The 23493-nt window shown below is 41.0% G+C and overlaps 1 protein-coding gene and 3 gene segments (V, D, J or C); all 4 read left to right on the top strand.

Annotated features, from left to right (window-relative positions):
- Positions 1-2305: 2305 nt before the first annotated feature.
- On the top strand, positions 2306-5122 carry LOC127691593 (T-cell receptor alpha chain V region PHDS58-like). The segment is given in 2 exon segments: positions 2306-2557; positions 2686-5122. Coding segments are annotated over 2 exon segments (381 nt in total).
- A 397-nt stretch (positions 5123-5519) lies between these two features.
- On the top strand, positions 5520-7635 carry LOC127691594 (T cell receptor alpha variable 9-1-like). The segment is given in 2 exon segments: positions 5520-5714; positions 5844-7635. Coding segments are annotated over 2 exon segments (381 nt in total).
- Positions 7636-11212: 3577 nt separating this feature from the next.
- Positions 11213-16856, top strand: LOC127690735 (T cell receptor alpha variable 13-1-like). The segment is given in 3 exon segments: positions 11213-11293; positions 11451-11833; positions 16782-16856. Coding segments are annotated over 3 exon segments (510 nt in total).
- A 431-nt stretch (positions 16857-17287) lies between these two features.
- LOC127690734 (uncharacterized) lies at positions 17288-20533 on the top strand. Its single transcript, XM_052190281.1, has 3 exons — positions 17288-17374; positions 17462-17803; positions 20208-20533. Exons 1-3 carry the CDS (start codon positions 17317-17319, stop codon positions 20531-20533), a joined length of 726 nt encoding a protein of 241 aa, XP_052046241.1. The 5' UTR covers positions 17288-17316.
- The last annotated feature ends 2960 nt before the right edge of the window (positions 20534-23493 follow it).

Genomic DNA, 23493 nt, shown 5'->3' with positions numbered 1-23493 from the left:
GAGAATTAGAGTTAAGAAGGCTTGCAAGATTCTATCGGTCCATTGGCCCTGGTGCCTGCAAATCCTCCCTAATAAACTGAAAATTGGAGATACACACATACAGAGAGAGAGAGAGAGAGAGAGAGAGAGAGAGAGAGAGAGAGAGAGAGAGAGAGAGAGAAATGGAAAGGAAATCTCAGTATCTCAGATCCAATAGCAATCTGGCCAGAAGGATAAGACTGAACTTGAAATTGATTTCTTTTGTTCTGGTTCTCTATAAAAATGTTGATGAGAAAATGATGGGGAAGGCAAATTATTTTCTGGCTTCCCAGATTGAACAGCACACACTTTTTAATTATTTTAATATGCCTTAAATAGTGCAGTTGTTGGGCCACTTCTTAAGCATCAGAGCAAACCTTAAAGACTCAATTTCTGGGTTTTGACTATATGACAAGCAGCAGAGCTGCTTGCAAATTCCTGCTTTTATACCTAAGTGCCAACAGTCCCAAAATGTAATGTTTTATTATATAATTCTTTTTCTAAAGAAAACAGCCTATTTTCATTAGGTTAGAATTCGACACAGCACAGATTAGCTTAGAAAGATGGAGTGGTGTAGCTGAGTCCTCATTTTCTGATGTACTACCAAACTGATTTCCAGAGTGTTTTTACCAGCTTGCAATCCCACCAGCAATAGAGGAGTGTTTCTCTTTCTCCACATTCTTGCCAGCATCTGCTGTCACCTGAGTTTTTGATCTTAACCATTGTGACTGGTGTGAGGTGGAATCTCAAGGTTGTTTTTATTTGCAGTTCTCTGATGACTAAGGATGTTGAACATTTCTTTAGCTGCTTCTCAGGCATTTGGCATTCCTCAGTTGAGAATTCTTTGTTTAGTTCTGTACTCCATTTTTAATAGGGTTATTTGGTTCTCTGGAGTCTTCTGAGTTCTTTGTATATATTGGATATAAGGCCTCTATTGGATATAGGATTGGTAAAGATCTTTTCCAGTCTGTTGGTTGCCATTTTGTCCTATTGACAGTGTCCCTTGCCTTACAGAAGCTTTGCAATTTTATGAGGTCCCATTTGTCAGTTCTTGACCTTAGCGCATAAGCTTCTCCAACATGTAATAAGGACACATGCTTCACAGTGTTCATAACAGTGTTATTTATAATAGCCAGAAGCTGTAAAGAATCTAGATGTCCCTCAACAGAGGAAGAGATACAGAAAATGTGGTAAATTTACACAATGGAATGCTACTCAGCTGTTAAAAACAATGAATTCATGAAATTTCTAGGCAAATGAACAGAACTAGAAAATATCATCCTGAGTAAGGTAACCCAAAAAACCCCACACATGGTATGTTTTAACATCCACTGATAAGTGGATATTAGCCCAGAAGCTTGGAATACCCAAGATACAATTCACAGGCCAAACGAAGCTCAAGGAGAAGGAAGACCAAAGTATGGATACTTTGGTCCCTTCTTAGAAGAGGGAACAAAATACCCATGGGAGGAGATAGAGAGACAAAGTGTGGAGCAGAGACTGACAGAAACTGCCCCACCTGGGGTTCCATCCCATATACAGTCACTAAACCCAGACACTATTGTGGATGCCAACAAACACTTGCTTACAGGAGCCTGATATAGCTGTCTCCTGAGAGACTCTGCCAGTACCTGACAAATACAGAGGGGGATGCTCTCAGGCAACCATTGGACTGAGCACACAGTCCCCAATGGAGAAGCTAGAGAAAGGACACAGGAGCTGAAGGACTCTCTAGACCCACAGGAGGAACAACAATATGAACCACCCAGTACCCCCAGAGCTCCCAGGGACTAAAGTGCCAACCAAAAAGTATACATGGAGGGACCCATGGCTCCAGGTGGATATGTATCAGAGGATGGCCTTGTTGGGCATCAAAGGGTGGAAAGGCCTTTGGTCCTGAGAAGGCTGGATGCCCCAGTATAGGGGAATACCAGGACAGGGAAGCAAGAGTGGGTGGGTTGGTTAGCAGGGACAGGGGAATGGTATAGGGTGTTTTCAGAGGTGAGACCAGGAAAGGGGCTAACATTTGAAATGTAAATAAATAAAATATCTAATAAAATGGAATAAAAATAAAAATATATGATAAAATGTTTAAAAAAAAGATGAAGTGAGCTCTAGATAGAAAGAACACACTGATTTACTTCAGAGTCTTCATTCTCCACTGGCCGCCAGAGGGCGGCATTGCACAGACTAGGTGCCTCCGTGCAGTTGATCCCCCCCCCTTTCCCCCTCCCCCAACTCAGTCCCTCCCTGAATCAGGCTGAGTTCTTAGATGATCTGACAGCTGAAGACAACCAGAGGCCAGGAAGTTCCCAGGACCAACACCACTTCTGCCGGGTTTTGGGTTTTTTTCTCATTAGAGTTTCACCTAAAACAGGAAGGTGTCTAGTCAACATTGTGCCAACTGTCTCCAAGAACTGGGAACAGCAGCCACTTTCCCGCCCAAGCCGAGCTTTTGCAGAAAGGCACCAAAGCTGTTTCTAGTGCGCAGACATGATCCTGGTCCTCTTCTCATTCCTGGGGATACAGCTTTTCCTCGGTGAGTCAAATATCCTGAGAGTTGTAGATGTACAAAATTCACAGATTTTCTCACTTAATTTTAGTGAAAATATTTTTCATGAAGTCTGCATCACAATTACGATTCATAATTCATCACTGATTTTGCAGATGTCCAGACGCAGACAGTTTCCCAGTCTGATGCGCATGTCACTGTCTTCGAAGGAGACCCGGTGGAGCTGAGATGCAAGTATTCCTATGGTGGATCCCTGTACCTCAGCTGGTACATCCAGCACCATGGCCATGGCCTCCAGTTTCTCCTCAAGTACTATTCAGGAAACCCAGTGGTTCGAGGAGTGAATGGCTTCGAGGCTGAGTTCAACAAGAGTGACTCTTCCTTCCACCTGCGGAAAGCCTCTGTGCACTGGCGCGACTCAGCTGTGTACTTCTGTGCTCTAAGCGCACAGTGTGTGGGGCTGCAGGGGGAGCAGAACACAAACCCGTAAGGTGCGCAGGAGGGCGCTGCAGCTGAGTGACTCTCCATCATTCGTGCTCATCACCCATGTAAGGAGACTAATCAACTTCCTGGTTCTCCAAGTTGGAATTATGTCAGTCTGTCCTTGGAACCCTATGTGGGGTGTATAGACATTTGATCATAGCTCCCAGGAAGTGACATATCAGGGTAAAAAGATTAAGTGCTCCTTGAGACATATTGCCTTTTTTTTATTCGATATATTTTTAATTTACATTTCAAATGATTTCCCCTTTTCTGGCTCTCCACTACCTGAAAGTCCCATAAGCCCTCTTCCCTCCCCCTATCCCCTCATCCAACCCTTCCTACTTCCCTGTTCTGGTATTCCCCTATACTGCTGCACTGAGTCTTTCCAGAACCAGGGACCACTTTTCTGTTCCTCTTGGACATCAATTAATTATGTCTTGGGTATTCCACATTTCTAGGCTAATATCCACTTATCAGTGAGTGCATACCATGATTGATCTTTTGAGATTGGGTTGCCTCACTTAGTATGATATTCTCCATTTGTCTAAGAATTTAATATTTATTTTATAGACTACATTTTCTACTGATGGATTATGTCCATGAGATTTAAGACACGACTCAGTTCTACATAACCAGTAACTGCAGTGGGTGCTTAGAGTGTGCACTAGAGGGAGAGGTGTTGGCTTCCTTCAGCTCCAGACTGAAGGTCAGTGTTAAGAAGTACACTGCTTGCTCTCAACACCTCAAGAACCTCAGAAGCACTCTCCATCTGTGATCATTAGTTTAGTTCACTTGCTGCGGTATGGAATCATCCTGACGGGAATCTCGATAAGGAGTTATCTCGATTCGGTTGTCTTGTGAGTGTGTCTGTGGCAGATTACATTAACCACTGTGGGAAGACTCAGCCTGCATTCGGGAAGCGCCATTCCCAGAGTTTGGCCCTGAACACCACAGGAAACGGTGAACAGTTAGTAGAACACGGCATGCAAACACTCTGCGCTCTGATCCTGATTGTGAATGTGATATGACACGGTGGCTAAGGCTTTTGTTGCCCTGACATGCACACAGTCCATGCTATGATGGACTGTAACCTGGAAAGCTTAGGTCAGGTAAGCATTCCTCTTCCTTCTAAGCTATTTTTGTCAAGCTGTTTTGTCACAGCAATGGATAGGGAACTAGGATGCCATCCTTACTTTAGCAGACATAAGAGCACAGAGTAAAGAGATAGAAGGTAGGGAAGAGACCAGAGTCTGATGTCAGCAGATAAAACGATTTCAAACGGCAAAGAGCAGACACTGCTTTGCAGGAAATGGGCATCTTCAAGGAAGGAGAGGGACTATTAAGAGTTTATAGAAGATTGGGATAAGGACTGTTGTGCAGTTGCAAGGGGCTATCTACAAGTCTAATGTCTTTCATTCCTAGTATTTTCTGCTCCTTTGCAACAGACTCTCATGGGAAACAGGCTATTTTACCAAAAACATTTCCTTTCTGGGGCTCACTGATAAGGACTGGAACAAGAACAGCTGGAGCCTCATAAGGACACTGTTTGTATGGCTGAGGTACACTGTCACGGGTGAGCAGTGCAGGATTATTTACTCCTCTGTAGGAAATCAACGGGAGAGTGACACTTCAGCTCTTTTGTTTTGACTACGACACCTGGTAGGTATTGGATGGTAGGTCTGTAGCTCTGAATAGCAGTTGTGATAGACTTCTTTTCACCCTTCATCATCCCAGGCACGATGTCTTACCTGGGAACAGCATCCTATGCCATTTCTAAGTTTCTTAGTAGCCAGCTTTGTACATGTGGTTGTTCACTGGCAAAAATGACACAAGCCTGAAATGTGTTTATGAACAGAAATGAGGAAGTGGACAACCACAAAGATTTAGACAGTTATAGTTGTTATTTGAACAAATTATAACACCCTTTAGGTCTATGTATCTAAGTCAGTATAGTTTTACTCAATATAAAGTTTTAACTAACTTTAAGACCAATAAAATTCCTATTGTTTTTGTTTTTTCCTCCTAAGTGTTATTCCCTTTCATTCCCCAACAACAAAACTTATAAACTTTATTTCTCAAGTTTGTATTTTGCATTTCTAATATATGTGTGTGTTAACTGTGTGTAGCTCTGCGTTTTAAAAATATATGTCAATAATAAAACAAATAATAAAACATTGTAGGCATGATTGTAAAGCTTGTTGTTTTCACTGAAATAATTTGGAGACATGGAAAATTTGCTATCATCCATTTCAATACTTTTAACTGCTATGCGTCATCTCACTTTATGAATATGTGACAGTCACTTTGGTGGCCATTAGAGCACATGGTGCCGGCAGAAGTAGTGGCAGTCTAAGCCAGAAGTCTGGTTCACAAACATCAACACGCTACCACCGGTCATGTTCTCAAGGTGGTGCTCCAGCCTTCTGCACAGTTCAGTCTGAGAATATAGGTCAGCAATCCTCTGAGGTTAGTAAATTGCCCATGGTGTGTGTGTGTGTGTGTGTGTATGTGTGTTTGTGTGTGTGTGTGTGTGGTGGGTGTGTCTAACACATACATATTTCCTGTTTTATTCTGAGCTCATATTCATCTTTTTACGACAACCTAACCTTCTCTATCTTAAGAGATTTGTATTCGCACACTCCAGTGGCTCATAAAATGAACTCTTGTCCTGAACTGGTGATTGTACTCTTTTTAATGATTGGTAAGTGGAACCACACATTGAGCTTCTGTCTTGTTTCATGATATTGTTGTAAATTTTAATAACAATTTCTCTTATGAGACAGAATACAGGTCATCACTGCACTGAATTTTTACTAATGTCACTTTTTAGGAGAAAGCAATGGAGACTCGGTGACTCAGACAGAAGGCCAAGTGACACTGTCTGAAGGGACTTCTCTGACTGTGAACTGTTCCTATGAAACCAGACAGTACCCAGTCCTGTTCTGGTATGTGCAGTATCCCGGAGAAGGCCCACAGCTCCTCTTTAAAGTCCTAAAGGCCAATGAGAAGGGAAGCAGCAGAGGTTTTGAAGCTACCTATGATGAAGGAACCACCTCCTTCCACTTGCGGAAAGCCTCGGTGCAGGAGTCAGACTCGGCTGTGTACTACTGTGCTCTGAGAGACACAGTGGCAGAAACCACAGTGGAAGCTGAGCATAAACTCTGAGAAGCATGGAGCTGGCTGCTGAGTGTGTTGCAGTCACTTAGGGACCATGGGCAGGACCGTTGTTGATACCACACATAAAAGCATCTAATTAACATTACGATCACATTAGGAGAACAGGAAGGAAGCAAGCTATATTTTAGGCTTAATCAGAGAGAATGAAGGCAGTCACATATCACGGTGATTTCCTACTTTGCTTTTGATTTGTGAGAGGGAACTTTATGTAGTCCAGGATGGCCTTGAATAATTTGTGAACCTGAGGTTGGCTCTGAACTCTTCTTTCTGTCTAAATCTACAGTGGGCTAGAGTTACATGCATGAACCACCATACTAGGCTGAATTTGTGATTTCTTAAATACAGAATCTCTTGTGGAATGAAACTATGTGTCCATCATCATTGATAATCCTAACTCTTGGAACCTGATTCATGCCATTCGTGGAATTATCATGTGTGACACAAGACATGGCTTATGAGGCTGCCTGTGTTCCACACCTTCCTGGCAAAGTGCAATAAGAAAGGGCTATTTCTTTTTCCCCTTTCAAGATCTAATAATTTATTTATCTGTTACTTGTAAAGATTTTTATGTTTGACTGAATTTAAAAGTAGAGGCTTTCAGTGGAGACAGTTCACATCTTGTGAAAATATGTTCCTGCCATTTTTATTTGGTTCCCTCCATTCTTTTGGCCAAAAAAAAAAAAAAAAAAAAAAAAAAAAAGAAAGAAAAAAAAAGTCTAGCATATTCTGCAGCATCTTCCTTAAGTCTCTAGTGTGTTTCTTTTTCACTGTAATCTGTCAGCAGTTGTGATACACATGGAGTAAAAAGATCCTGAATGTTGGATGCTTTGGTCCTAGGGGAAAAAGTGAATTAAGATGAAGAGATGAGTGTGTACAATTCTGATTACAGGTCAAGTACAGGGAACTGAATTAAGCACTGGAAAAGCTGGAAGTGACATTGTTGGGAGAAAGAAACTTGGATTGTGGATTTAGGAGACAACAGAGATTAAAAATTAGGCAAACTGTTTCAAAGAGATTCGTCGACCTTGAGGAAAACTAGGCACCAATGCACAGATATTCACATGTTAATGGAAGATGCATTCCTTCTTTCTGTAGTATATTACAAAAGCTGAAATGAATCATAGACCTAAAATGTAACATCCAAGTATGAATCATTACATATCAAAAATGTATTAATTTTGGATGGTGGGTCCTACCCAATATGGAAGCGTTAGAGGACAGACTGAAGGAGCTAAAGGGATTGCAATCCCATAGGAAGAATAACACTGTCAACTAACTCAGACCCCTCAGAGCTCCCAGAGTCTAAGCTAAAAACCACGGAGCAGACATGGCCTGGTGTGTGGCCCTGGGCACATGTGTAGCAGAGGACTACCTTTTATGGCCTCAGTGGGAGAAGATGCACTTAATCCTGTGGAAGCTTGATGCCCCTGGAAGGAGGGGTGCTGGTGGAGGTAAGGCGGGTGGAGGATGGAGGAGCACCCTCTCAGAGTCAAGGGGAGGGGGGAAGGGGGGAAATACTCAGGGAGTGGCACAGAGAATGAAGTAACATTTGGAATGTAAATAAATCAAATAATTTAATACAATAATCAAAAAAGGAAAAAATTGGATGGTGGGTATGTGTTCTTAGCATCAACTGCTAGAGTGTATTATGAGCATTAGCACTAGCCTGTGATGTTTGAGGAGTAGGGTCTATGGGACCTCATTGGACAACAGTTCCAAAGAAGTAACCTATTATTTGTACTGGACTTATTTTTTAGCCTATCATGCCTAGTAGAGGAATAGTTTCCTGGTTATAGATAACTTCATTAAAATCCTTTTATATCTGTGATTGTATATCTTTTAGGAAGCTTCTAGAGACCTCCATGTGACTTTTTGAAAATCTCTTCAGGGTTGGTTATCCTTCCTTTATGCAATAGCATAAAAAGATAAAAGGAAATAGTAAAAACAGAACTCAATCCTCAATTGGTTCTTTGGAGTCAGTTTCCTTTTGTAACCCTACAGCAGACCCAGACAATGTTTTGATGTCCCAAGAATTATATAAGCAATAAAAGTATCAGGAAATTAAAGTAGATCAAGACAGTTTTTAGGCAGAAGGAAACAATGTTGGGAATGTAGAGCTGAAAGATTTTCTTTAGGCACTTTGTGGAAAGCACACCATTGTGAAGTTTGAGAGAAGAATGAGTGACCAAGGCAGCGAGTGCTCATGTTTGGAGGCTTGGCTCCCAGGCCAGAGGAAATGCCCGTAATGACATGCCAGTCACTGCATTTGAGGACATAACATCCATTTTAGCACCAGGAAATAAACTCTCAGTGGTAGAATACTTGTCTAGCATGTGTGAAAATCTGTTTTTGATCTCCATCACAAAGAGAAACAAACAAACAAGTAAACAGAGACTAAGTCTGCACAGGTTTACCTTTAACAAATGAGTAGCATGATGATTTTTGAGATTCTATTTTTCTTTTACCACTCAGCCACAGGGAAACATTTCTCAAAGGAAGTCAGATTTTGCCTTGTAATTGCTGAGTCTTTTTTTTTCTTCTTCTAATTTTGGAGTAGAAATAATTCAAGGACTTTTCTCAAGGCAAGTCAAACATTTCTCAAAGTAAGTCAGCTTTCTCATTGCAATTTCTGACTCAAGATGGTTTTTAATTTTAGAGTAAAAACAGTTCAAGGACTCATTACCTGCCTTTTTCTCATAGAGATAGAATCTGTTCGTTTTATTATAGCCATCTGTATGATGAAGATATGATTGTTTGGCTATTAATAATGCCTCAAGTGAGGTCTCTACCAAGATTATTCTTGAAGAACAGAGTTTGAGATAATATATGACTTTCAAATATCCAGTGCATCTCTATTTCATATTCCTTTGAAGAAATATTTTTATCAGGAAATCAGAATGGGGTTCTTTAAAAAAATTGAATAAAAAAACCAACAAAGGAAACTAAAACTGGATATATTATGAAGCCTAGCTATACCTCTTGGAATTTCTTCAAGACAAGACTCCAAGTCAACAGACATCAGAGAAACAGGAATAGGGGGAGAAAAGGTGGCATTCTTACACAGAGGAATTATTTCCCCCACAGCAAATGCAGTTGTGTCATTTGCAGGCAAATGGCTGTATGTGAGGATTGTCATATAAAATGAATGAGGCCAGTTTCAGAAAAACACACACCATTGTCACATGATTCCCTTGTTTGTGGATCCTAGACATTGCATAAGCATTATATAATGTAGTGTGTATGACCTGAAATTAGAGAAAGGCTGTCCAAGAAATGAAAGGCACTGATTGGAGTGTGAAAGGAGAAGGGAGAAGATAAAGCACTGGGGGATAAAATGCAGAATATATCTACATCTATATCTGTATTTATATCTGTATATAATCTATTTATATGTGTGTGTGTGAAAATGGTCTTATGTAAAATAAAATAAAAATTTAAAAGAAGCAGTATTGTGACCATTTGTGAGTCTATGTATTTCCTACCCTCAGCCGCACAAAAGATTATTTCTCTAACTAGGACTGACTGCCACACTAATATATTGATATTGTAAAAGTAGAGGGAAGTTTTCTACTACATCCATTTAGCAAAAATAATGGTAGTAGTTTTAACCCTGGGGCCTATAATCTCAATAGTTATACGTTCTTGGCCTGTTTATAGTATCAGTTATGCATTTCTACCAAAAAGTAGTCCTGAAAGTTAATTAGAAAGTGGTTCACCACTCCTATAACATTCACGCTACTCTTTTGCCCATGGTGTATATATATATAGATATGTATATGTGTATATGATGTATATGTATATGTATATGTACACATACATATACATACACACACACACACAAACACACATATCTTGCCATGATGGTCACTCTTGTAGCTCTCTGGCTCACAGCATTAAGACTGTTATTAAATTTTCTCCCCAGCAGCCTGAGTCACACGTCTGATACTATACAATGTAGTCAGTAAAAAGTAGTCCTGAAAGTTAATTAGAAAGTGGTTCACCACTCCTATAACATTCACGCTACTCTTTTGCCCATGGTGTATATATATATATATAGATATGTATATGTGTATATGATGTATATGTATATGTATATGTACACATACATATACATACACACACACACAAACACACATATCTTGCCATGATGGTCACTCTTGTAGCTCTCTGGCTCACAGCATTAAGACTGTTATTAAATTTTCTCCCCAGCACCCTGAGTCACACGTCTGATACTATACAATGTAGTCAGTAAGGAGGAAGTCTCCTGATTAGTACTGGCTTGATTGTTCTAAGTCCCGTGGCTAAAACATGTGCTGTCTTCAGCAATGTGATCCTGCCATAAAGTTCTGGTGGGTAACCAAGAGCAACAGCAATAGGTTACATTATTTCAGGGGTCTCTATGGCGACTGCAGATCAACACTCTAGGGGATGCATCCCACAGCTGGTTCTGAGCTTTCTCTCTCTCTTTCTCTCTCTCTTTCTCTCTCTCCCCCTCTCTCATACACACACACACACACACACACACACACACACACACACACAATTTTAAAAGTCCTTAGTGTTAGTTGTCCCTCCACCCACCCATCCTTTCTGCCATACCCTCTCCCTCTCTGATTTGCCCTCCACTGTCCAGAAAAGTGATATTGATTGAAAATTAAGAATTTTCTTGCCTTCATTCATACGGATGGTTCACAGCGACATCTTGATTTCAAATGTTTATCCCAGCTCACCATTCAGTGGCACCAAGTGTGTGTACCTCTTTCCAGTTTACTAATAATGACTCAGGGGTGTGCAAAAAAATCAACCCCAGTCGCTACACATTTAATCAAAGCATTCAGCATTTAGAGAGGTGGCCACAAGATGGCAGTAGCACAGCTGATGAGAAGCATAGCAAGCTCATTTCATTGCATTCTGAAGTAATGTGTAAGAACAGAGGCATCTGTTTTCTTATTGGCTGGTAAGAGAACACAGGAAGCTATGAGAACTGATAGAGAAAAGGGACAACCTGTCAAAAGATTGCAAGCCAGCATCGATCCCACGCAGGAAGAACAATGAAGACACCCAGTCACGCTGTATTCCTATTCCTGTGGCTGTGGATGGACTGTGAGTTGAAGATTTGGGGTCAAGAGAAAATATTTGGTGGATGTTAGACATCCATGGGCAATCCTTTGTATACAGTTCCCGCTGGTTGTTGTGGACAGAGAGATTCAGCAGAGCACTGCCTGACTGCTCTTCTCCTTTCTGTTTTCTCTCTGTGCAGGGGAGAGCCATGGAGAGAAGGTCGAGCAGCATCATTCCACCCTGAGTGTTCGAGAGGGAGATAGCGCTGTCATCAGCTGCACTTACACAGACACTGCTTCTTCATACTTCCCTTGGTACAAGCAAGACGCTGGAAAGGCTCTCCACTTTGTGCTAGACATGCGTTCAAATGTGGACAGAAAGCAGAACCAAAGACTTACAGTTTTCCTGGATAAGAAAGCCAAACAATTCTCCCTGCACATCACAGCCACACAGCCTGAAGATTCAGCCGTCTACTTCTGTGCAGCAAGCACACACTGTTTCCCAGGCACCTGCAGCCCATCCTCAAACTTGCCATGGGGGTGCCATGGGGGCTGGAGCCCCATCCACATCCTGTGTCTTGTAGTAAAGCATTTGTCATATTGTTTATTTACAATGGAAACTATAACATACAGATATTTAAAACATAAATGAGAAAGTTCAGCTGGGTGTGTGCGTGTGTGTGTGTGTGTGTGTGTGTGTGTGTGTGTGTGTGTGTGTGAGAGAGAGAGAGAGAGAGAGAGAGAGAGAGAGACAGAGACAGAGACAGAGACAGAGAGAGAGGCAGATAGAGAGACAGAGAGACAGAGAGACAGAGAGACAGAGAGAAAATGGCATCCCCAGTGACACTCCTACAACAAGGCTGCATCTGAGACCTAATCTTTCCAAACATTTACCAACTGAGGCCAAAACATCCAAACATATGATCCTAAGGGATCCTTCTCATTTCAACTACCACAAGGTGTGGGAGCTACACTATCTTTGGGTATATGTTTCAATATTCAGAAGACAATTAGAAATAATCCTGGTTTAGGAAAGTGGCATTAACAGTTTCTCATCCAAGGTTCATTGATTAATCATATATGTATAGTGGGCCAAGCCTAGTCTACTAGGCATGGATTCCATCATGTCAAGTAGGCCTTGTGCTGGTTTGTTTTGTGTCAATTTTACACAAGCTGAAGTCTTCTATCTGGATAATAGCAATAGGCTATAGAGTTTGGGAGGGTTCATGGACTCCATTGATCAGCAATTGAAAAAGAGATATGACTGGAACTAGGGTGTCTTTTGGGGGTTTGTTTTTGTTGGGAATAATTATCACATCAAAATGTCGTAAATTCTCTAAAATATATGCAAGTATATATAAAGATGCACTTACATATGCAATTTTAAGTAACCGTAAGATAGCATCATTCTCCATGGCTCTTTCAAACATCCTTAGTGCTGCTTTTCCCTTCTTCCCTCCCTCCCACCTTCCCTCCCTCCCTCTCGATTCTCTTCCTACCTTCCTCCCTCCTTCCTTTTCTTCCTCTATCCCAGTGCATGTTCCTTTCTGCTCATCAGGTAAGTCTTCCTCCATGTTACCTGTGTCTCCTTCACAGCTCCTGCATGTACTATCCTCCTTTGAAGACCCCCATGGTTTCTTTTAATGCTCCTGGAATCTGCAGTTACTCCGGGTGATACATTCACAGCTGAAGACTCAGAAATGGGTTCTGGAAATAAGTGAGAATATGTAGCTGTTGTCTTTCTGGGTCTGGGATACCTTACTCAGTATAATATTTTCTAGATCCATCCTTTTACTTCAAAATTCTACAGCTTTAATTTTCTTTTAAGTCAAATGGTATTCAAATATGTGCTGTACCACACTTTCATTATCCATGAATCTGTTGAAGGACATTCAGTTTATTTCTATTTTCTAGCTACCATGGATAGAGCAGCAATGAATATGGCTGAACAGGTATCTGTGGCATAAGATGTCAAGTCTATTGGACATGTGCCAAGGAGAGGTATAGATGGGTCAAATGGTAGATCTACTTTTAGCTTTTAGAAGATCAACCACATTCATTTCCACAAATGCATCAGTTTGCAATTCCACCAATATGAAAGAGTGTTCCTCTTTCTCCATATCTTCATAAACACACTCTCTGTCAGTTTTTTAAAATCTTGATCACTCTTCCTGTGGTAAGATGAAATCTCAAAGTAGTAGAAAAATGAAATTGGACCATACTTACCACCTTCACAAAAATTATCTCGAAATGGATCAAAACATGTGCACTATTTGAATTGCATTCCCCTAATTGCCAAAGACATTGAACAATCCTTCTGCTATTCCTTGGATATTTTTATTCCTTCTTTTGGAACCTATCTGTTCAGATCCATGGTCCATTTTTGAATTTCATCATTTGTTGTGACTTGTTTGTATATTCTGTTTATTAGTTCTCTATCAGATAGGTAACTGGAAAAGATTCTCTCCAACTCTGCGGGGTTTTTCTACTTCTCTCTGTTGCTTCCTTATCTGTTTAGAAGCTTTAGTTTTAGAAGTCTCTTTTGTCAACTATTACATTAATTCCTGGGTAAATGGGGTCCAGTTTAGAAAGTTCCTTCCTATACTTACACATTCTGGGGTTGCCTGTTCTTCCACAGACTCATTGTCTCGGGCTCCACTTTCCTCTCTCAGGGCCGGGATCACATCTGGATTAAATCCGTGTAACACTTGTGTGTATTGCCACCATCTCTATGAGTTCATGTGTGTGCTGCTCTTCTAGCCATGTCTGGAAGATCACTTTTGCTCAGGATCATTCATCACCTATGTCTCTAGAAGTCTTTCTGCCTTCTCTTCCACACAGATCCCTGAGACTTGGAAGGGGAGGGCTTTGATGAAAATGTTCCTTTTAAGACTGAGTGTCCCAAAGTCACATTCTACACAATGACCAGCTGAGGGACGTGCCATACATTCCCACACAGTGCTTTGTAAAAGCTCCTCTGATGGGGCTTGGGCAGTGCACCCGGGTCTGTGTATGTAACAGAATGCCATTGTGAATAATTTCATTACTATGTTCACTTAGCAGAATAACCACAGTATGCTTTCTCCTCAGTGCTTGACCTACCTAATCTCAGGTTCTTAGCTGCATTGGCATCGTTGAGAATGAGTTACATCTCATGGAGGGGGCCTTAAGTCCAATAAAAAAAGAGGTTGCTTGCTCCCATAACTGTTTTTGCTACTATTTCAGTAGTTTATCTTGCAGACAGGTCACTGTTATTGTTCCCAGTGTTTGTAGCTGGGAGAAATTGATGACTGCTTTTCCTCTCAGATGGTGTGAAAGTCCCTTCCAATAACATGCATGCCAATCAGTTGAAGACAAGCATCTAGTTAGGCACCAGTTCAGCCTCTCCGTATCTGATGCCATATGTAAGTGTTGTCTTCAACAATGGGATCTTACTCTCAGGCTGTGTAGAGTAACACAGCCCTGGCAATAGCTGACAATAGGGGTTCTCATGGGGCCTTTTCAGCTAATGACTCAGCAGGATTGTAACCCATGCCTCGCACTGTAGGTTTTAACTTGGTGATGTAAGATGTCTAGTTGGAGCATTTTCTGCCCAGGTATTTAGTGACTCCATTTAGATTCCTTTTATATATGTTTATATTTTAGGAAGCTTCTAGAATAGTAGGTTTTTGTGAGATCTTTTAAAATGGCCTTTAGAGTTAGTTGTCCCTCCCCACATTCCCTCCCTTACCTTTCTCCCCCACTCCCTTCCTATTTAATCCTCCCATTTTCCTTTTCTCTTTATCTCTTTAAATTCTATTTCCTCTTTCTTGGAAGATCCTCTCCTCCCTCTAAGTCCCTCATCTGATACTTTTGTGATCTTTTATTTTTGCATTGCAGCACACCTATCAAAGTCTTAAAAGTGAATGTCCACATATAAGAGAAAACATGCAATATTTGTTTTTTTGGGGGGGGGCAGGATCTAGATTGCCTTACTCAAGTTATTTTTTTTCTAGCCCTGTCCAATTATTTTCAAATTTTATAATTTCAGTTTTGAACAGCAGAGTAATATTTCATTGCATAAATATATCATACCATCATCATTATCAGACGACATCATTATCAGTTGACAGACGTCTAGGATGTTTCCAGTTCCTATCTACTGTGAATAAGGTAGCAATGAACATGGAAGGGTGCATGTGTCTCTACTAGTAGGTGGAATCCTTTAGGTACCAAGTGTTAAAGCTGAAACTTGAGGTGGGTCTATATATTTTCTAGCTTCTTGGGAAATTGTTTTCCTGATTTTCATGGTAGCTGTACAAGTTTTCACTACCTCCAAATAATAAATACCTGTTTCCCTTTCCCCATATCCTCGCCAACACATCCTTTCATTAGTGTTATAGATCTTGACTATTTTGACTCAGGTAAGATAATCCTTGACATCTTTTTAACTTGTATTTCTCTGATGGCTATGTATATTGAACAATTCTTAATGTGAATTTCAGCCATTATGTTTTATCTTTTGAGAATGCTCTACTCAGTTATGTATCCAGGCTTTTCTTTGAGCAATTGTTATCTTGATCTGCTTTAAAAAGAGTATGTTTCAATACTAGCCCTCTATCAGATGTGTAATTGGTAAAGATCTCTCCGCTCTATAGGCTGCCAGTTTATCTGGATGATACAGCAAAATTCTGGTGTTTATAGGTGTGTAAAGTTATGTCTGAGCTTTCAGTTCGATTCCAGTGATGAACGTGTCTGTTGTTATGTCAGTGCCATGCTGTTTTTATTATCATAGCTCTGTGGTATAACTCGATACCTGGGATGGTGCTCCCTCCAGCCATTCGTTTATAATTCAAGATGTTCTCATCTGTCCTGGATTTTTTGTGTTTCCATATGAATTTGAGAATTGCTATTTTAAAATTAATTTCTGTGAAAAAGCATGTTGTAATTTTGATGGGGATTGCATTGACTGATGATTGCTTTCAGTGTGCTGGCAGGTTCGCAATAGTAATTCTATGGATCTCTGAGCAGGCGGGACTTTTCCATCTTCTGTTACCTTCTTCTGTTTGTTTGATGTCTTTGAAGTTTTATCATACAAGTCTTTCACTTGCTAGGTCAGAGTTATCCCAATATATTTTATTTGTTGAGGTTTTTGTGAAATGTACTCTTTCCCTGACTTCTTTCTTAGTCTGAGCATCATTTCTTTATAGGAAGCCTCCTGATTTTTGTGTGTGAATTTTGTATCCCACTACTTTTCTGTATTTATCAGTTGTAGGAGTTTTCAGGTGGAACTTTTGGGGTCACTTATATATACAATCATATCATGTACAAATAAAGATACTCTTATTTCTCCCTTTTCTATTTGTGTTTTCCCAATCTCCTTCACTTGTCTGATTGCTCTGGATGAGATTTCAAGTATTATGTGGGACAGGTATGGATAGAATGGCTATCTTTGTCTCGTTTCCGATTTTAGTGGAATTGACTTCAATTTCTTTCCATTTAGTTTGATGCTGAGCTTTCTATAAATTGCTAAACCATTCTTTCATCTCTAGGATGAGGCCACTTTGATCATGATGGATAATCTATTTTATGTGTTTTTGGATTTGGTTTTCATTGAGAAAATTTGAACCTATGTTCCTAAAAGGAATTGATATGTAATTTTCTTCTTCTTCTTCTTTTTTTTTGACTAGGTCTTTGTTTATTTTGGTATTAGGGTGATAGTGATATTTCTAAGTGTGTGCTTAGAGTTGTAATCTGAAGTCAAACAAACTTGAGATGCTTTCTTTTGAAAGTGGAGACAGTGTATCTCTATGTTGGAACTCAATTTGTAAAGCAGGCTAGTTCCAAACTCACTGAGATATATACCTTGATAGCTGACTTTTGATATAAAGTTCTGAAAGACTAACATTGCCTTTTAAAGATCAGGGAGAGAGCACAAGGTAACATCCATCCTCAGTTCAGCCTCTGTCCATCAGGGGGCGCAGATTCCTAACACAGGCTCATTTTCTGAAAGATTTATATCTAAGATGACTCGCAGTTTTTCTGAGATGACATTTCTTCATGCTAAGCATCAAGACGACTTTCTAGATGACACTAAAGATGGACTCTTCTCCAGGCTTGCTGGCTGCGATACTTCTCATACTCGGTAAGTAAACAGAGAAGTATTTAGCGGTAAGTTATCTTCAAGGCAACACAGAGCTCATCTCCCTCTCCTTCTCCCCTTGCACTGTAGGAAGGACCCATGGAGACTCTGTGACTCAGACTGAAGGCCAGGTGACCATCTCAGAAAGCAAATCCTTGACAATTAATTGCACGTATTCAGCTACAAGCATAGCTTACCCTGCTCTTTCCTGGTATGTTCAATATCCTGGAGAAGGTCTACAACTCCTCCTCAAAGTCATTACGGCTGGCGAGAAGGGAAGCAGCAGAGGGTTTGAAGCTACCTATGATAAAGGGACCACCTCCTTACACTTGCGGAAAGCCTCGGTGCAGGAGTCAGACTCGGCCGTGTACTACTGTGCTCTGGGTGACACAGTGACAGAAACCACAGGGGAAGCTGAGCACAAACCGAGAGGCGACAGGTGGTCTGGCTGCTGAGCAGCTGCCTCTGAAATCTCCCTGACTTCTGCGCAGCCTTCCTGTGCAGCCGTGATTGGTGGAAATCATACAAGTGTCCTCATGCCAGGCCACATTAACTTCCCAAATCATTAGATGAATGAACAAGTCTCCGCAGTCATTGCAGTATCACATTTAAGTTATTTGCCTGCAGTGCTGGTGATCAAACCCAGAGCCCCATGCAAGCAAGGCAAATGCTCTGCCACTGAGCCACATTTTAAACCTCATCTAAGTTCAGATAATCAATGTGCTGGAGAAAGCGGCACCTGCGTGGTATGACCTAACGGAGTCTGGAAGGAAAGGAGTCAGAGGGCAGCAATCGTTCTCTTACAAAGCCCTGAGGAAATCTTTTTTTTTTAATTATTATTTTCTCATATATTAGAGTCTAACTGCAGTTTTCCCTCCCTTCCCTCCTCCCAGTCACTCACCCTCCCTTCCTCTCCCCCAGATCCACACCACCACCTCATTACTAGGAGTCTTTGCTCGAGGAGAGTAACCTTAGTGAATATACTCCACCGACAGAGAAAGAGGGACTCGGGAGCAACGGCCACCTGGCGGGCTGGAGACATTCACTGTGCAGAAGAGGGGATTTCTGCTGTGTTGTGGGAAACTCCATCATTTTCCCTCTTCTTTCCTTTCTTTTTCAAGTTGAGACAGTGTCTTTCTATGCTGCCTTGTTCATACTGGAACTGTCCAGGCTGGCTGCAAACTCACAGAGATATATTTGCCTCTGCCTCTGTCTCCCGAGTCACAATGCCAAACTATCATTTTTCTCTTAAACCCTTCAAAAGGATCACATGAGGTCCAATTATTTCACAGTAAGATTCAGACAAGTGTTAGACTACCTGTGTGGATGATGTGGCCTGGCTATGCTGTCACAAAATCAGAAACCACACCATCTTTACCTCTAGTAATTCTCTCCTAAAAACTTGCTTTGTTCTGTATGAAAGGATTATTCAGTTTTCTTTAGATTTTACATCAGTGAGCACTGGATCTCAAACATACAGTAACTCCTCACATATCTAACCATTTCACAATTCCAATTTCACTGAGAAATGAGATGTGTTAAGAAAGGAGTTTTCCAAACCTTCAGCACTTACTGCTTGTCGGTATCTGTGCCAGATACTCAACTGTTCCTGCATTAGTGTGTAATTTATGAGCACAGAGAAATGCTGATCCTTATGTGCAATGTGACAGCATAGGTCTCGAAAAGCATTGTTGAACTAATAACAAATGATCGAAAAATCATATCATTACTTTGAGAGGAGTATTTTATATTCATTCAGAAACACACTGTATGTTAACATAAAATTAAAAAGTAATAAAAATATTTTTTACACAGAATGTTAATGTACCTGCTTCTGGATAAAACTTGCTTTTTGAAGTTGATGACATAGTTTCACATAGAACAGAGGAATAGTCACATTCCAAAGACATTCACATTCTAGGTGAGGATTAAGTTCAGGCTAGTCACTATCATTAGCTACTGCCACGAATCATTTCTGTTCAAACTTTCAAAAACCCGTTGGCATCTATTTTCATATGAGGAAAGTAAACATTAACTGTCTTAGGTAGTCCTGAAATACTTTCTTGTTGACACTCTACTATGGTTTCTATACATTCATACACACACACACACACACACACACACACACACACACACAGAGAGAGAGAGAGTGAGAGAGAGAGAGACAGAGAGAGAGACAGAGAGAGAGACAGAGACAGAGACAGAGAGAGACAGAGACAGAGAGAGACAGAGAGAAAGAGACAGAGAGACGGGGAGAGAGAGAGAGAGAGAGAGAGAGAGAGAGAGAGAGAGAGAGAGAGGATTTTACATCCTGTATCACATTGCCAACAGTAAAAAGTAACCACAAAAAGCTTATTCAAAGATTTTGCCCGAGTATACCTCTGACCCCAAGATGGCAGTACTTGCATTAGTCCTGTCTCCAGAAACTGGTGTGTGTGTGTGTGTGTGTGTGTTTGCATGCATCAGGTCTCTGATTGCCTGTACTTCCTGAGAGTCCTCATTTAATGTTACTACAATGAGCTGATGAAGCAAGGCAGCAGCTTTGAGGCAGGCTTCGGCAGAACAACCATGAAAAAGTACCTGTGTGCCTGTTGGGTGGTTTTGTGGCTGCATTATCAGTGTAAGTGAGTGGAGACATTAGCTAGGGCCATAGGAAGGCAAAGAACATCTTAGGATTTGGGGAGAGATGTAATTGTGTGTGCTAGGAGGAGGGAACCACATCGGCCACTTGTAGATAACCTGAGAGGCCTGTAGAGAGCAAGGAAGGGTGAGAACTAACTACCAGAGCTAAGCGCAGATGATTGACTTCTGGAATCTCTCACTGCTTTCTGAACAGGGGTGGCTGGCCAGACCCAAGTGGAGCAGAGTCCCCAGTCCCTGGTTGTCCGTCAGGGAGAGAGCTGTGTCCTGCAATGCAGCTACACTGTGATCCCCTTCAACAACTTAAGGTGGTACAAACAAGACACAGGCAGGGGTCCTGTGTTCCTGACAGCCCTGACTCACAAAGAAGACAAGACATCAAATGGGAGATACTCAGCCTCTCTGGATGAAGATGCTAAGCACAGCACCCTGAACATCACAGCTTCCCTGCTGGATGACACTGCCACCTACCTCTGTGTGGTGGGCGCACCGTGCTCCCCAGACACTCACAGCCAGTACTGAAACCTGCCCCTGGATACATCGAGGAGGCCTAGGTGACAGGGAAGCCTTTTCAACACTGTACTGGGGAACTGATTTTCCCTTTTTGGACCATTGTCTCATTAGAAAGAATTTTAAAACAGTCTGAAAAGAACACTTGAGGATATTTTCAACAGATTTTAAGAGAAAAACATTATAGAAATACAGGTAATCCTGGCAACCACCATGAAGTGGGGAGATGGAGAAGACAGTAGCCTTTCAGTTAACCACTGAGGTCAAAGAAACAGCTAGAAAGCACTGAATGTTAAGGAAAGAGTGTTGACGGGCCGAGCCAAGCATCAGTGTGCAGAGGGCGGCCAGGGCCACACTAGTGTGTCCCAGGAAAGAGGATTGCACCAGAGATATGTGCTTAGAAATGGAAACAGAAACACCTTCAATAAGGAAAGACCACTCCCAAGGATGGATGTGCTAATGAGCAGAGGACAGAGTGCAAAACCCTCTGCCCCACACAGTGTACAGCTCTTCATAAGACTCTTAGAGTCCACATCTCTATTGTGTATATTGCTTCAGGAGGTTTTTCAAAAGCTGTGTTCCTTAGATGAAGTCCAGATAAGGAAAGGCATCCATTCTTCCCTCTTTTATATGTTAGTATTTTACACAGATTAATTATTACTAATCTAAATATTTTTTCAAATTTCATTTAGCTGCATCGTACTTATATAATTTTTACTCTACCCTCTCTGTTTTAAATCCTCCCACAATTTCCTTATTCCATCTCAAATTCATGTCGTCTTCTTTAATTACTGTCACACACACACACACACACACACACACACACACACACACTCACACATACAGGCACATAGACAGATACACATATACATGCACAAATATATACACATACAAATACATACACATAAATACACAATACACACATATACACATAAATACACAATACACACATATACACATAAATACACACATACATACAGACATATATACATATATATGTATATATATGTATATATATACATATATATATATATATGCACACACACACATACACCCACATACACACAACATACACATATATACTCACAGACTCACAGACAAACACAATTGCTGAGTCTATTTAGCATTGCTTCTATGTGTATGTGTTTACAGGACCACTTGGGATTAGATAAGTTATCAACTATCTTATCCCTGGAGAATGATAGTTCTCTTTCCTGCAGCAGCCATTAATTGCCACCTTATCTAGGAATGAGGCCCTGTGAGATTTTCCACATCTGTGTTGACATGTCAGTTGGTGCTGTCACTTTGAAGGTCTGGTTTAGGGTGAGCACATTTTTTGAGATTCCCTAGATGCAGCTCTCCTGTCATGTATAGAAGACACAGTCTCACAGCAGGTGTTCTTTTCCTCTGGTTCTTACAATCTTCTACCCTCCTCTATCTCAGTGTTCCTTGAGCCTTGAGTGTAGAGGCTGGATTGTAGATACATCAGTAGAGGTTAGAGTCTGTGTGTATATGTGTGTGACTCTGTGGTGAGTTACGCTCTGCACTTTAACCTGTTCTGGAGATCTATAATGGTCTCTTTTGTTTGCCTCAAAGTGAACCTCCTGTGATGAGAGATGAGAGTTACACTTACCTGTGTGTTTAATAAGCATTTACAATTTTGTTAGAAATTACGATAGTTTAGGGAGTGAGTGTGACATCAGTATGTTCTTTTTAGGGTTCACAGCCTCATTAGCTATGGGTAAGTGAGCTAGGTTTACAATACCAGGCCTGGATTTCCTTCTATTGATGGGCTTTAAATCCAGCTACACCGATGTCGTAGCTACCATGACACACATTGTGTAATGCTAGTCATTGTTGTGGTACACATACAGGATGCCTAAATAGGGCTCTTGATTACTTTTTCCCTTTGGAAGCATGAACATCCCCTTGTGTGTTGTGAGAGCTAATGCTTACAGAGAGTTCAAGGATGGGCCCAGCTTGATTTTCCCAAGATACAGATCTCAAGTGTGTGCTGTCTTAATAGGATCTTACCTTCAGGTTCTGGGAGGGAATCTGCAACAGTGTTGAGAGCAAATTTTATGGGGAGTCTCTCTGACTTCTCAAAGGAAAGTTTCCTATGATTGCAACTGGAGGCTTTGTTAGAAAGTTTGCAACCCTTGTGGAGAGCATTATCACCACGAGTACAGTAACTTCATTCAAAATCTTCCCTCCCTCTCACTCCCCACCTCTCTCCTTCTCTCCCATATCTATCATCTATCTACCACATATATATGTATTTTTAAATAAACATGGAATAAATAATGATGATGATGATGACGATAATGATGATGATGATGATAATGATGATGATAAAGCTTATGGCTTTTTCTAACACTCTTAGCGTCCCCTTCCTTCCCCCTTCCCAGTTCAACACCTCATTTTCTTTATCCCATCTCTCCCATAGCACCTGCATCCTACCATTCACTTTTTAGAACTTCTTCTTCCATTTCTCCCAGTAGTACCTTTTTATGTTCCTGGTTTCTGTGGTCACTGTAGGCTTTGTTCTCACATATAAAGACCCAGGCCAGGGACCATGAGTAAGAGAGACCATGCAGTGCTTGTCTCTCTGGTCTGTACCTTCCTCAGTATAACAGTTTTGACTTCTATCTACATATTTTCAAATGCTATGATTTCGTTTTCTTTACAGTTGAATAGAATTCAGATCTTGGTGGCTCTCCTGCTTCAACAGAAGCAGTGAGTGAGTTTTCTACTGTCACAGTGAGAAATGTTACTGGTGCTGGCTGGTTTTAGAACAACTCAACACAAGTTAGAGTTATCTGACAGAAGGGAACCACAATGGAGAAAATATCACTATAAATTCTGCTTGTAGAATATTTACTTAGCGATTGGTGGGGCAGGGCAGCACAATTGCGGGTGCTGGCATCTCTGGGCTGGCGATTCTGCATTCTAAAAGAAGGCAGGTTGGGCGA

The sequence above is a fragment of the Apodemus sylvaticus genome, chromosome 8 (assembly GCF_947179515.1).
Source record: "Apodemus sylvaticus chromosome 8, mApoSyl1.1, whole genome shotgun sequence".
In the NCBI taxonomy this organism is placed as follows: domain Eukaryota; kingdom Metazoa; phylum Chordata; class Mammalia; order Rodentia; family Muridae; genus Apodemus; species Apodemus sylvaticus.
This window is presented reverse-complemented; position numbering and strand designations above follow the sequence as displayed.